At 40.1% G+C, this 15,283-nt stretch overlaps 1 protein-coding gene across 2 annotated transcripts in view; it reads right to left on the minus strand.

Moving 5' to 3' along the window:
• Window positions 1-15,283, minus strand: part of c14h21orf91 (chromosome 14 C21orf91 homolog) — a 31,132-nt gene that overhangs the window by 12,923 nt on the left and 2,926 nt on the right. Inside the window, exon 2 of one of the 2 annotated variants that reach the window (XM_061740186.1) lies at window positions 15,102-15,237. In XM_061740186.1, the coding sequence (XP_061596170.1) occupies window positions 15,102-15,228 (127 nt within the window). In that variant the 5' untranslated portion in view covers window positions 15,229-15,237. Of the gene's footprint in view, window positions 1-15,101; window positions 15,241-15,283 lie in introns of both variants that reach the window. The other variant, XM_061740185.1, reaches the window with a different exon arrangement.

The following is a 15,283-nucleotide window of genomic DNA, read 5'->3' on the forward strand; positions in this document are numbered from 1 at the left end:
AACACTTCTTGCAGACTTGCTGTAATTATACACTCATAGCAAACAAAGACAAGGAACTGAAACTAGACAGAAGCTATACTAACTGATGAAGCCTGAAAGACGTGGGAGGATAAACTACATTTATACTAACTCATGTTGAAATTGTTGAGAATTTACCGATTCTGGTTCCTTATCAATTGTCTTGTCGATTCTCATCCAGTTATATACAGTACAAATATAGTAAATGACTTTGGTTGCATTAACACTTTCACTGGTTGCACTCAATTTCATCTAAATCAAAGCTGGCTTTAGCTGAATAAAAGGGACCTTTTCAAATGAACATTATGACAAATACAATCGCAATGGTCAACTTTTGGACATTAACAGTTTTTATGAAGAAAATGTTTCAGAGTGTTGGAGGTATTTCCCCCTTTGATGTGACCAAAGCTCTGAACCTGTTGCAACCAAGCGCCAACCCTCTCACTTCCGCATCGATGCTCGTGCAGGACTGAGGTTCGCTGCAGTTCCTCGACTGACTGATAGAGGGTGGCTGCAAAAGCAGAACAATCTCCATTGACTCCCATGTTAAATTGTCCCACCTTAAAGCAGAAATAATCATATTTACAGTCTGGTTTAAAAACTGCTGGGATTGGTTTGTACCACGCTAGTGTTTATATCAGGCATTACATTTATTACTTCATTGTTATATACAGTCTGTTTTTGCACCTGGCCCTAGTAATGTCCTTTTTCGTGAAATATAACCAAACTTTGGTGCGTTTCTGCCTCAATGCCATGTTAAAAACATTCTGAGCCAAAATACGAAGCGTGTAGATCAAGGGTCTCAAACTCCCGGCCCGCGGGCCGTTTGCGGCCCGCGCTGCCCCTCCCCCCGGCCCGCACCCAATGTCAAAAATGTAATGTAATCTGGCCCGTAAAACAATTTTTTCCATTTACCTTTTTTTTATAGTTGTTTCATACCAAATTAAATTACCTTCTTCGTATAAAATTGAAATAAAAACACGTTTTTTTTAAAAATGTAGGCCTACAGAATAAATTATTTAAGGATGCTACTAATGACCTAGAGTCCGACAACTCCACTCAGTGCATCACTTCCACTGCCGTGGTCCGCGAGACTCGCTGAACACTGCAAAGCAGCATCCCGAGCCCTTGCTCTCTGAAGTCGCCAATGTCTGTGCCTCGCGTCGGGAAGAACTGATGGGCACCTGTGACACATTTGCATTACCCCATGATGTACAGATTGCAACACTCCTGACTCCTAAAATGCGACTGCTACGGATGAAGCCCCCAGATGCACGAGACAACGTGTTTAAATGTATGTGTAAACGCAGATTACAAGGTGCTGATTGGCTTCAGTGTGATGGCGAAACCTATTTAGTCCGTGAACCTTTGTTGGCTCACCAGGTGTGTTTCCGACTGGAGGAAACAGTTTTTGGCCACACGCACGCACGCACGTATACGCACGGAATGACATGCCGTACCGGGCTGATGTATGTCTGTAACTGGCAAACTGGACTATGTGAGTGTAAAATAAATGTATATTGTGCATCGCAAAGAAAGTTTAAGTGGACATTCATTCATCATGCACCTGGCATATTAAAAGTAAGCGCATCAAAAAGGTTCTTCCGTTGAAATACACCTCAGTGGCTTAAAGCGTTGGCTTAGCTACAGTATGTTTTATAAAAACAGAAAATGCATGAGCCATTTTATGAATCCATATTTATTTATATATATATATATATATATATATATATATATATATATATATATATATATATATATATATATATATATATATCAATTATATAATACTAAAAAGCAAAGCACAGACCGATTCGCAGACTGGGAAGACTACGCGTCCTTTGCTTCAGCGCAAAAACCGGTTGATGATGAAATGTCTGAATATCTCAGCTCCCGGCTCTCTGATAACCCAGACCCAGACATTGTGCTTTAATGGTGGGAATTCAACAAAGAGCGCTTCCCTGCGCTCTCAAAGCTGGCGCGTTTCATTTTTAGTGTCCCCGTATCCAGTGCGCCTTCAGAGAGGGCGTTTAGTGTCTGTGGGCGCAACTTGGAGGAGAGACGCACGGGATTGGGACCTCAGTCGGTCAGCAACATTCTCTTCCTCCACAGTAATATGGCCAAGTGATTAATCTGTTAAATTATTCGTTTCATTCGTTAACATTGTTTATTTTATTTTTATTTATTTTATTGTCATTTATTTAGCTATTAGTGTTACATTTCGAACCACTCACAGCTGTTGTTGCCATTTGTTAATTAGGTTATAGGTTCTAAAGAGGCGTTGCTGAATATTTTCATTCTTATTTTTAGTTTTTCAAACAGAATACCTGCGACATTAATATCAGCAGTTTTTCATGTTGTTTATTTGACATTTGTATGTGCCGTGTGATGGTGCAAAGTTTTGGATAAAAACGAAGTCATGTTTAAATGTATTGTGTTGTGTGTTTCTCACTATCATGTTTCTTATTCAGGTCTCTCTTAGAAAAGAGACCGTACCGGCCTCAATTGATGCGTGCGCGAAAGGTTATCCATCAAGCTCCACAATGATGATCATGTTAACATTAAATCAGATAGCCTATATTTGTCCGGGACATTTCTCTGTGGGACGGGAGAAGACAAAAAATCCAGGCACCTCTATTATTGTGGGGGCACGAATTCTCCGAGTTTTGCGTGACGGTGTAACACGCACGTTGCAGGTGCGGGCTGTAGGCTGCTTTATGGTTCCGCGTTACACCAACGCAGAGCTAACGGCAGCGTACGGTGCGCGTCGCCGCGTACAGTACGCCGTAGGCTGTGCGTCGATTTAACGCGGAACCATAAATCCGGCTTAATGGTCAGAGAAGCGCGCCGCGGGATGAAAAAAAAAAAGGTCCCGCGCAGGGCTCTACGGGTCACTCTACGGGTCAAAGGTTATGTCAAAGGTCAGCGTGCAGGTGTTGATGTAGAGAGCGGGATTTTGTGTCTGTTAACTGCTGCTAACAAAAAGGATGTCTTTTTCAAAAGCAAAAAGGAAAGTGGATGATGAACACAGACAGTTTCAAGAGAGATGGACATTGCAGTATTTTTTTGTGGAGTTCAGTGGAAATGCGACCTGTCTTATATGCAAGGAAAAAGTCGCTGTTCTTAAAGAATATAATCTCAAACGTCACTACTCGACCAGACACGGAGAACAGTATGAGAAGTTCCAGGGAGATGAGAGGAATCAACGAGCAATGCAGCTACAGAGAGGGCTGTCATCTCAGCAAAATCTGTTCCATAAAGCCAAGAAGGAAGCTGATTCTGCTGTTGAAGCCAGTTATGTGGTGAGTGAATTAATTGCCAAATCCGGAAAACCATTCACCGAAGGACAGTTTTTGAAGGACTGCATGTTGAAAGTTGCTAATGTCCTGTGTCCAGAAAAGACGAGCTTGTTTAGCAATATTTCTCTGTCGGCAAACACCGTTGCAGAGCGGATCAGCGAGTTGTCAAGTGACATCTACCAGCAGTTACGCAGAAAAGCTAGCGCTTTCACTGCATACTCCGTGGCGCTTGATGAAAGCACAGATAAAACCGACACTGCTCAACTAGCCATTTTCATCAGGGGGATAAATGAACAATTCGAAGTGACAGAAGAGTTACTGAGTGTGTCTCCAATGCACGGACGGACTACAGCCAAAGACATCTTTCAGACTCTGTGTGACGCGATGGAACGCGCTGGGTTGCCATGGAAGCGACTGGTGGGCGTGACCACTGACGGGGCCCCTTCAATGACAGGTCAAAAAAACGGACTGGTAGCGCTGGTGCAGAGGAAGTTAGCGGAGGAAAATGCAGATCCAGCAATTGTTTTGCACTGCATCATTCACCAACAGACGCTGTGCAGCAAATGCCTCAAATATGAACATGTCATGTCCGTTGTCCTGAAATGTATTAATTACATTAGGTCCAGGAGCTTACAGCACCGCCAGTTTCAGGCCTTTTTAGAGGAAATTGAGGCAGCATATGGTGATGTGCTTTATTTTACTGAGGTGCGCTGGCTTAGCAGAGGAAATGTGCTCAAAAGATTTTTTGAGTTAAGATCAGAGGTGAAGAGGTTCCTGGATGATGGCAGAATGGATGTCCCTGAATTAGATGATCCAAAATGGGTCATGGACCTTGCATTCCTAGTGGACATCACACGTGAGCTGAACATCCTTAACCTGAAGCTGCAGGGCCCTGGTCAGCTTGTCACAGCAGCTTATGAAAGTGTAAAAGCCTTCACCACAAAGCTGAAACTATGGAAAACTCAGCTTCCTGCGAAAAACCTCAGTCATTTCAACACATGCAGATGTCTTGTGGAGGAGGGTGCAGCATTCAGTGGTGATGAATATGCTTCTGCAATTGAAAGCCTACTGCAGGAATTTGACCTGCGCTTTGCCGACTTTAAGGCACATCGTGACACTTTCCAGCTGTTTGCAGACCCCTTCTCAGCTGATGTGGAGAGTGTCCCCAGTGTGTTGCAAATGGAAGTGATTGATTTACAGTGCAACGGTGCACTGAAAAATAAATTCAGAGATGCACAGGGAGAAGCAGACAAGACTGGACAATTTCTGAGGGAATTAGGTCCATCCTTCCCAGAGCTTTCCAGAGTATTCAGTCGGGTTTTATGTCTTTTTGGGAGCACATATGTGTGTGAGAAACTTTTCTCAACTATGAACTATAATAAGTGCAAGTACAGGTCCAGGCTTAGTAATGCCCATCTTGAAGCTGTACTCAGGGTTTCAACTGCGACCTCCATAAGGGCAAATGTAGCTCATCTGTGTGAGCAGAAGCGCTGTGTAGTGTCTGGCAAAAAATAGAAAAGAGGTACAAATGTACAAATGTGACTGCATTTCTTAGTTGATTGTTCGGTTTCAGTAAGGTATGCAAGATAATTCAAAGTAAGGGAAAATTATTTTGTTGTGTTCAAAAACCTGTTAAAAAATTGTTGTGTTAAAAAACCTGTTAAAAAATTATATAATTGTATTTTGCTGTTCAGTATGTCATGTAAAAAGTTGTTGAAGTTGTTCATGTCGAAAAAGAAGTAAAAATTTCAGACGCATTGCACTTTCTTGTCATCTTGTTTCTTGTGAACGCTGAAGTGGCCCTCTTATGAGATGACAATACTTGCAGTGGCCCCAAGGCAATTTGAGGTTGAGACCCCTGGTGTAGATGGTGTCATCACGCAAATGCGTCAGACGTTGGCAGAAGTTATAAATGGAATCTTTAAGGCTGGGACACACCAACCCAATAATCGGACGGCGTCGGGTGAGGGCGGCGCCTCGTCTCATTTCGGCCGATTCCATATGTAGAATCGGCCGCTATCTGTCGCCCGTTGTGACCGATCTGATTGGTGGAGTGCTAGTCCTTGACTAGCGAATCAGAGCTAACCAGAAATGGTGATGGTAAACCTACTAGCAGCTAAACAGCGATGGTACAAACGCTAAGCTACACTCTATCATCGCGTGGGTCTTAATTTGGCTTGTGTAGTAGCATGTCCACTAGACAGTGGACATGCTACTACTGCCCAATTTCTTTGAATACTGAATATGCTCTCCAGCTGGATTTAAGTGAACACACATCGTATTTAGACATGGAACAAAACTTGTAAATGACATCAAGGCTTATAAAGCCCAGTTTCCACTGAGCAGTTCAGCACAGTCCTGTACAGTTCAGTGCAGTTTAGAATGATCCAGTCAATTTAGTTGAGCGTTTCCACTGCAAGTCGGACCGCGTGGTGTAGACCTAAAGCCTAGTGTGGCGTCATAGTAGTGCGACGACACTTAAACACACAACAACAAAAGCGAAGCTACCGTACAGATGCTACCAAGAGCAACAATGGAGGTCATCCAGCAGCTCGTTTTTGATATGCTTAGCTTTATATGTACAAGTCAGGCCACGCTGTTGGAAAAAGATTTGAGGACCGCGAAAAGTGATTACAAACACTTGCTTTTGTCGTAGCTAATGATGTTTTCTGTTCCCCAAATAGATTGTATTGCGTGACACCAGTAGCTCTGCCTTTACCGTACCGTGCCATTTTTCTATAACTTTATAAACAACAAGGGTCCAAAAATGGTACGGTATGGTTCAGTTTAATGGGACCATTTGATAATGGAAACACACAAAATACAATACCGGACTGTTCAGTGAATGACAAATGTAATTGTAGTTTTCTTTGTAGCTGAAAGACTGCTGTCAGACGAGGCTTAGACAGTTTCTTATGACACCCATGTTATCCACCTCATTACTGCCTCTCTGCTCCTGTGGGCTCCTTGCTTTTTATAGGTCTCCATGTGAAGCTTAATGCTGACTAATTTATTGAGTTTTTTTCCAATATCATTTGGCTCCACTGCATTGCATATATGCTAATGACATTATATAATATAACTATATCCACTGCAGCTGCCATAACTGTGTTAGGGAAGAGGCAGAAAAGGCAGATAAGACCCCATTCACAAAAATCATTACTGAAATGTGCATTCCTATAAGATTAAAATTATCAAATTACCTCTGTGCTTTGTGAAATAGAGTAGATCATTTGTGGCTGAATTTTTATTTACAAATCAAAGACATGGCACATGCACCCCTCATACCTTTCCAGAGTACTGCAGGTGCCCAAATAATACTAGTCCAGTACAAATAAGGCATAATGTTGCATTATATTGAACCACTACAGTAACTCATGGACACTGTTACACTCTAACGGTGATGAAATATAATTAACTGGACACATAAAAATCTGGTCAAAAGGAAAAATCATCTCAAGAGTAACAAATTATCCTTTGTTACTAATGATATTTATCCTAGAGGCTCCCAGTGGTAAAAAAAAAAAAAAGAAAAACAGTTTTGTTTGGCCAATATTGTTCTGTATCAGAAATGTAGTTCTTAATTTTACATTTTTAATGTGATTATCAATGTAACAAAAAAGGAATTGCATTACATTCATTCAATATTGTCCTGAAATCCAACACACTTGCCCCTCCTACTTGGTGTGCAGGAGAGATCAGCAGCAGTGAGACTTGGCTGTGAAGAACTTGTCCCCATGTATACGGCTGTGTCTTAAGTAAAGTATAATCCTTTTGTTAAGCTGTAATAAATACCAGGCCAGAACGAGGGAGAGGGTGCTAAAAAGACACCTCAGGAAAAGCTAGATGATTGCCCACCACTTAAAATCACAACTCTTTAAAGCAGGATTGAACAGTCTACAATTAGGCTAATTAAAGAGATGACATGTCTACAAGATCCTCTTTATGACTTACTCCTACAGAAAACAACAACATAAGGGTAATTGTTACTGAAGGCCATTAACTTTACATATTTCCAATACCTTTATGTACTGCATAATCAAAGTATATGATGCAGAGCTGCAAGTTCTAACCAACCAAATGACTGTATTTAAATTACTGTTGTTCATAAACATTAACGTTCGTTCATAAGCGTATGGTTACATCGATAAATATTTTAGAGAGAATATCCTGTGTGTTGCACATATTTGGTGTGTGTAGTACAGCATTCTTATTTATGATCCTGTTTGTATAAAACTAATTAAAGTTTATATTTAGTTAAAAGCTCGCACTAGCCCGTGGTTTCAAGCCAATTATTTCAGAGTCGTAAGTAAAGTTGTACAATAAACCAAAAGGAAGCTCAATATATTCCTAAAAGCTAGGCGAATGTGAACTACAAGCTTTTAAAAATTGTATATTTCCTCAAACCAATGTGAAAGTATATGGGACGCTTAGATAAACCTACCCACAAGTAAGTTAAGTACAACTCTGGGCTTTTACAGCACCCAATCATACAGCCACCACAGGCAGCGACATAATTGGGCTTCTATACAGAACCCAGGGTGAAGAGTTCACCCACAGTAAATGAGCTGTTTACAGGAGCAGACAACAACAGCCCTGTAGACCCGCCAGAATCAACAGCAGCTCTGTTATTCTGGCCTTCTGCTTTAGCTGCTTTTTTGTTTAGATGTTCCAAAATAAGCCAGGAACATTATCAGGCACACATCAGATGTCCTTTCTGACTAAGAGCCGCATGTGAGATCTCGTGGTTACAATATTTACTTCGGCACCATTTCATACTTTGTCACATCCAATTAGACCACCTCAATCTAAAAAAAAAAAAAAAAAAAAAAACCTTATTTAGTTAAAAACTGACTTTACCATAAAAATAGAGCAGAAGAAGAATGTTGAGAGTGATACTCGAGTCAAATGTGCTCATTTTTGGTGGACTGAACTCTGCTCTGTTGCTTCACAGGAAAAAGCTTCCAGGTTCGACTCCCAGGCCCGGCAGGAGGAGTTTGAATGTTTTTGTACTTCCGTGAGTTTTCTCTGGGTACTTCAGTTTCCCCTACTGTCCAACAACATGCACGTAGGTTGATTGATGATTCTGTAGCTGCATGTAGGTGTGTGTAACTGTGTGTGGTTGTTTGTATGTTTGGCCCTCTGATGGACTGGTGATGTGTCCATGGTAGTACCCCTGCCAATAAGCTGGGATAGGCTTCAGCAGACCCCCATATAGCTGGTATAGAGTGAAAAAATGAAAAAATAAACGAGAACAAGCTAACATGCAATCATGCTCATTTCACTAACGCATTTGAATAGTATTTTAAATGAAAGGGTAACAGTCCACGGTAGGGCTGGGCGATTAAACGATCTCGATTTGTGATCGCGATCAAATTAAGTTCGATCACGGTGATCAGCTGTGGGTATACTTTCTCGATCACGTGCAAAACATGCTGCAGCAAAGTGCACGACAACCAATCACAACTCCTGGTACCGCGCTGTCTGCATTAATTGATCATGCGCATGACCATAGGAGCACATTTTCTTTTAGCCTCTGGCGTACCGGGACTTTTTACGGCATACCGGGACTTCTCATGAGCTCACAGTTCTCTGTTCTCTCCTTGCGATAGTGGCGTCGCAACGCGACTGCCCCTCGTGAGACGTTCACTCGTAAAGCCTGATTTATGGTTCCGCGCTAAATCGACGCAGAGCCTACGCCGTATGGTACGCGGCGATGCGCAACGTACGTGCGCGTCGCCGCGTACCATACGGCGTAAGGTCTGCGTTGGTGTACCACGGAACCATAAATCAGTTTACGGAGGTCCCGGGAGTCCAGAGTGTGCCAGAAGGCAAAACAAAGAACGCGAAGAAGAAGAAGATATTTTAATCTTTCTTTAAAAGTGGAGACGAGGAGAAGGATTCAAGGAGGGGAATACAAGGAGCTGAGGGGGATCCCGGACACCAGAAGCTCTGAAGCCTCTCCTAAAAGCTGTCCATCAAAATCAAACCCCCCCCCCTCCCCGAAATAAAAATGAATGTGGTTTTACTGCTATTTCAACATTTAGAGTCATCACCAGAAAAATAACTTATTTGACAATTTTCATCTGTTTCAAGTAAATTTTCACTTGAAATAAGTAGAAAGATCTGCCATTGGGACAAGATTTATCTTCTCATTACAAGCAAAAAAATCTTGTTCCACTGGCAGATTTTTCTACTTATTTTAAGTGAAAATCTACTTGAAACAAGTGAAAATTGATTTTTTTTCCAGTGATGAGTCTTGTTTTAAGTCTAATGAGATTTTTTTTACTAAAATAAGACATTTTAACTAGAAATAAGACAAATATTCTTGTTAAGATTTTGAGTGAACAATATTAGTGGCTTGATATTCTGTGCACTGTTTTTGTTCACAGTTCTGCAGGTTTTACAGTTCACTCACTTGCACTTTTTTGGTTGGTTTACATTTTAAATGATCATGAAAATTTTTTTTGTCTGCTAAAACTATTTGAAACTTTTTTAAACTGCTTAAAACTACCTGTTTGTTGTGCCATTTTCTATATGGATCTTGTTAAAACATGCTATTTGCTTTATTTGTTAATAAAAAAAACCAACTAATCTCTGGTTTCTTTCTATTTTATTCCAGAAGGGAGGGGGGGATCTTCTGATTTAAAAAATCGTGATTAAAAATCGAGATCATTCAATATGGGAAAAAAAATCACTTTTTTTGCCATATCGCCCAGCCCTAGTCCACGGTACTTTGGCTCAACACATAGCTTTCATATGACTGACGTCATACCAGTGTTAACCACCTACCCGCATCTGAATGAACCATCAGACAAGCAATATCCAAATATTTTGTCATTAAAACTATATTTATATATTTTTTAAATGCCATAAAAAACTATACTGTAGACACAATCCATAACTAAATTAGGTTTGGTTAACTAAGTTTTACTCATGATTACACAACACTGTTTTATAATCTAATATCAGTCTTGTACCAAAGGTGTTTTAGTGTTAAGTTATTGTATGAGTTCTGTGAGCAGTTATGAAGAATTCCTCTGAATCACACGTTCGTTTAGCCTGAAGCAGCTCTTCCACCGAAGAAAAGCCATACGCAGAGACTGGGCACACCGGCTCTTAGTGTTTTGGTGTGGGACTGAAAACTCCCTCAATCTCTGCCATACTGTGTTGACGCTCAAGGGTGTATAGCCCTGGGTAGTACACAGCTCAGAAGGTGCAGTAAGAAAAGAGAGAATAAAGAACTGTGAGTAAAATAATGGAGTTAAGCAGAGCAACATGTAAAGTGGGTGAACGGCGTCGACTTGTACTTCCTGGTGGAAGGGCCACACAGGCCAAAGGGGTTTCCTCAGGAAACAACCACTTGAAGCTATAAAGCCTCGACTTCCTGTGCATTGAAGCAACTAAAAACAGTCCTCAGAAAACCTTCACATGACAGCACCTGGTTGTACTGTGAATGGACACTTGGATGATAAACAACTCTGTACAATGTCAACAGTAATAACCTCTGTTTACATGTATACCATCTTAGCATTTTAAAATTGATATTATAAAGGTTTAAGTTGGCTAATTTAATGAATCGTGCTGATATAAAGTTGCATTATTTAATAGGCAGGACGAAAAAATATCTAGAAAGAAACAAATGAGCACTATTTTGGTCATCACAGTTTCAATATTCACCAATGTCTTGATTTGTGGCTTGAGAGTTCAAAGAAGAGCCCCAATTAATCAGAGTGCTTAACTTTCAACCCATTTGTCAGAGGACTGTAAAATATTCTGTGTTTTATTATCCATTATTTCATGTAATATTTTTAAACTATATATGGACATCCCTTTATTTAATCTAATCTATTATAATATAATCTACAGAAACCCTTTCATTACAATAAAAATACACACCACATTTTCATTTAAAGAGTTAATGAGACCAAAAGATACATTTCACTCAATGAATAAGGGCAAAAGCCTTAATTCAAACCTTCCCCTTGGTCAGTATGACCTAAAAGTATTGGTTTCTGCATAAGCATAGAATTGATGCTTGTCGCAAGGGGGCTGCTGCTAGGTTTTGCATCTTTGCCTGGGACAAATGACTTTGTATTTTGTACTCAGCCTAAAACTCAATTCCCACATTGAAGACAGGAATTACCAGCAACATTTGAGCCCGTGTTTTCAAATCAGGGAAAATTCTTCCCAGGAACCTGATCATAAATCCATGCTGAATGTGAGACTATAATTTCACCATTTTATAGCACTCATTTCACCGAGAGGAAATCACACAGTAATTGCTCCCTCTACGCCGAAGGTGTCATTGTCCCCTCCCTCTTCCCCTCAGTCTGGAGCCCTTCAACTCTGGCAGCACCCACAAGGCCACACGTATTGTGTGGGGCGTTTAAATTAGTGATGAAGCCCATGTGAGCTAATTAATTACGTGCACACTGCTTCATCTGGACAGAGGTTTTTAATACCGGTGGTCGACAGGCGGTTATTGAGAGGGTTGCCGTTTGTCGATGACAGAAAATTTTCAGTTAACAAGATCTGTAGAACTCCAAGCAATGCAAACATTATCTTTCTTTACAATCAAAACTAGTCATTTGGTGTAAAGATTTTGTCAGCTGTCCTTTCAATTAAACCAAATCTTTGAATGAGACAGATTTTGCCCTATTTTAAAAGGCCAACATAATTTCCATGGTCTTAATAAGATATGTGACTTGCCTGGGGAAAAACAGCACAGCGATACACAACATAAGCTCGCTTTACACCTCTGTTTATGGCAGAGTTCATGGAAAAGGTGGAGGGGAAAAAACAGCCCACTAAAAAACATGTACACTTAGGCTGTTTAAAATAGGTGACAGGCTTGTGCTACAGTATATACATTTTAGACACCCAAATATGTTGTTTTTTTCTTCCTCTAACCCCTTTAAAAAAAGAAAGAAGTTCAGATATTAGGTTCATTGTGGTCCATATGAGCCATTTTTTAATCACTTTGTACGATCCCTTAAATTCACTTCCTGACACTAATCATGCAATGGCTTCTCAACATTTTTAAATTGTGCAAAAAAGTGCTTGTTTTGTACATATGTACAATCACCAGCCACTACTGTATATCAGGTACACCTGGCATAACTAATGAAGGGGCCAGTGACTATGTACTCGCTGGCCACTTCATTTCATTTTCCTCAGCACAGACTGCAATATCCGATGTCCCCGTATACATGGCGTTAACAACCCGATTGCGAACGGGTTATCTAGGTGCTGCAACCCGATTACTAAATGTCCGACATAGGTCCGAAGTAGATCGGGTTCAAGTGTTTACATGCAGTTTAAAATGTCCGAACGATGATGAACACAGGTATAAACAATATGCAGAAATCTCTTATGAAAAAAAACAATGCTCCTGAGTTAAAAGACATTTTATTTCCATATCATTCTTATAACCTTGCTTCAAAATTCTGTTGAAACCCATGTCATTCCAAGGGGATTTTAGTTTAAAAAAGTCTTTATTTTTGTTATAATAGTCATTTATAAACTTACTTACAAACTCAATTTAAAAAAGGAAGAAAACAAAGAGCATTTCTGCACCTCCTACTTCTAATAAATATTCCAAATCAGCACACAGCAAGAGGACAAATACTCATTGGCAGCAATTTAACTTTGAGATGATATTACCATTTAGGACAATAGGCTGCGATTCGAAAGTACATCCTCCACTTTAAAAATTACAGCACAGGAAGAAAGACTATTGTGGTTTGTAAGTCTGTGCGAGGCGAGCAATCAGCAAGCACTCGGCTTGTCTGAAAATGGCCACATGAAGCATGGCAAGCATTACTCCTTCCAACTATGAAATGTTCAGCTGTGTAAGCTTTGGATTTGGATTTATAATTTCTGAAATTATATAAACTTCATATGATGCAGGTAGCAAAAACATATAAAAGATGAGTGCCATGATCTAAAGATGACACAAACAGGCAACTCCTACCATCTACTTATATTATTACCTTAAGGTATTCAGTAATACAACAGAGTCCTTTTGAATAAAACAAAACAGAAACCATAACTAACAGAAAAAGTAACTCTAAAACACATGACTTGTTTTCTCACTTTCAAAAGCAGGCAGAGGCAGGAAAGTGTAGACGTTTAAAACTGTAGTTATGATAACATCTGGCTTTTAAGTGCAATGGGAGACTGTTAATTAGCTTTGAGTCAAATGACTCTACATTAGTCACAGGTCTTTATCAGCTGAAGCTCTGACTGCCATTTATGGGAACAGTCACCTCGGAGCACACACTTACAGTATTTACAATGAGGAAAGCCCACTCAGGGCTGCAAGAGTGGCCACAGCTTACTTTTTGGTTTTTCTCTAGCAATACATTTCTCACACAGAGGTTCTGAAACTCACTGCAATTATGCGCATACCAAACACGACCACATTAATTGATTTGACCCGATTGTAAGCCAACTATACGGCACCAGTGATCCCACTCTATGGGATGCCATCCACAGTTTAACAGAATACAATGGTCCAGCCCAGTTATCCCAGTTTATCAATAAATGTTTTCCACCACGGCCTGGACGAAACAATATAACCATCCTTTCATGTTGTAGCTGTCACTCATGTCCTCTTGGAGGTTGTAGAAGTTACTGAACATAACTCCAGTTCTGTCTGATTCTAACCTTGGCGTACTGAGGCTAAACCACAGGCAATTACTAACAACGGGAAAGGGTTTCCACGACTTGTTTTAGTGAGATATTCCTGTGTTTAAAAAACATACAGTGTTTACAGGCAATTTTTGGTGTAAGAAGAGAAAATATGCTGTATAGAATAGAGATCATTCTCTACTCTTAATTATTTACATTACCATGAATTTATTAAGGAAAAAAAATGGGATGAAGTGACATATTTAAGAGTTCTCTCCTGCTAAATAAAGATTAACGATGTTGCAAGCACTCAAAAATCAAGCAATTACTCACACGCACACACACACACCTTACGACTACAGGGAAAGAGATATATACGGTAAATCTTTTGAGCATATGCTTCTCCTCCAGCAAACAAAACGATATACAACACCGTACAGGGCGCTATGTCAGCTCCTAGAGTGGTATATAATCATTTCACTGGTCATAGTGTGAACAAATAAACACACACTTAATCACTGTTGAATAGAACCTTTGTGCTTCTACAAGATGAATGCCAAAAGGGAGACACATCCAACCCCTTCTGATTCACCATTCTTCTTCAAAACAGGCCGCTCATTAATTAAGACATGAAAAAAAAAACTTCAAACATATGCTCTCATACTGGAATGGCACATCAAACAGGAGGATCATTTCAGCTAACTAAAATTAAGACATTTGGTCTATTACTCTGCATATACAGCCTATACATTCGAACTGGAGGAAAAAAAGGAAAAAGAAAACATGAAATGGATGAGACAATAAATCTAAAACAACCCTATGCACTCCATGGATGTATTATTTCTGAGTAAGCAACTACGGATCAGAAAAAACGCATTTGCAAAAGTGATTTACTGTATAATTCAAATAAAAGACGTTCTTGGACGCTAAGACCAGCGACAATGTACCCACATGAGCCTCTGTATGAAACTTGCCAGTAAAGCAGCTGGGGAGGAAGCTAGATTCAGAATCATATCACACAGACATCATTACGAGTTGTTGTGTTCACAAAAGTATGGAGAATTCAAACAGGGCTTTCACAAAGTAAAGAGAACACTGTCTTCTTCCACATTCATATACGTCTACTTTCCCCCCAACCCTCTTTCTTACCTTCAATACTGAGTTCAAAGCAGACGTGGCAGAATGATAAGGTCCCTGTTTCTGTCTCTAATTTGCAGACACTGCAGATATTGTCATCATTCAGATCAATGTTGACAAACTGCTCTTCTTCATCCATAGTGCGCGTCTGCTGAAATACAACCAATAAAAGATGAGAGTGGTTAAATATGACA

This window comes from Cololabis saira, chromosome 14, assembly GCF_033807715.1.
Source record: "Cololabis saira isolate AMF1-May2022 chromosome 14, fColSai1.1, whole genome shotgun sequence".
NCBI lineage: Eukaryota > Metazoa > Chordata > Actinopteri > Beloniformes > Belonidae > Cololabis > Cololabis saira.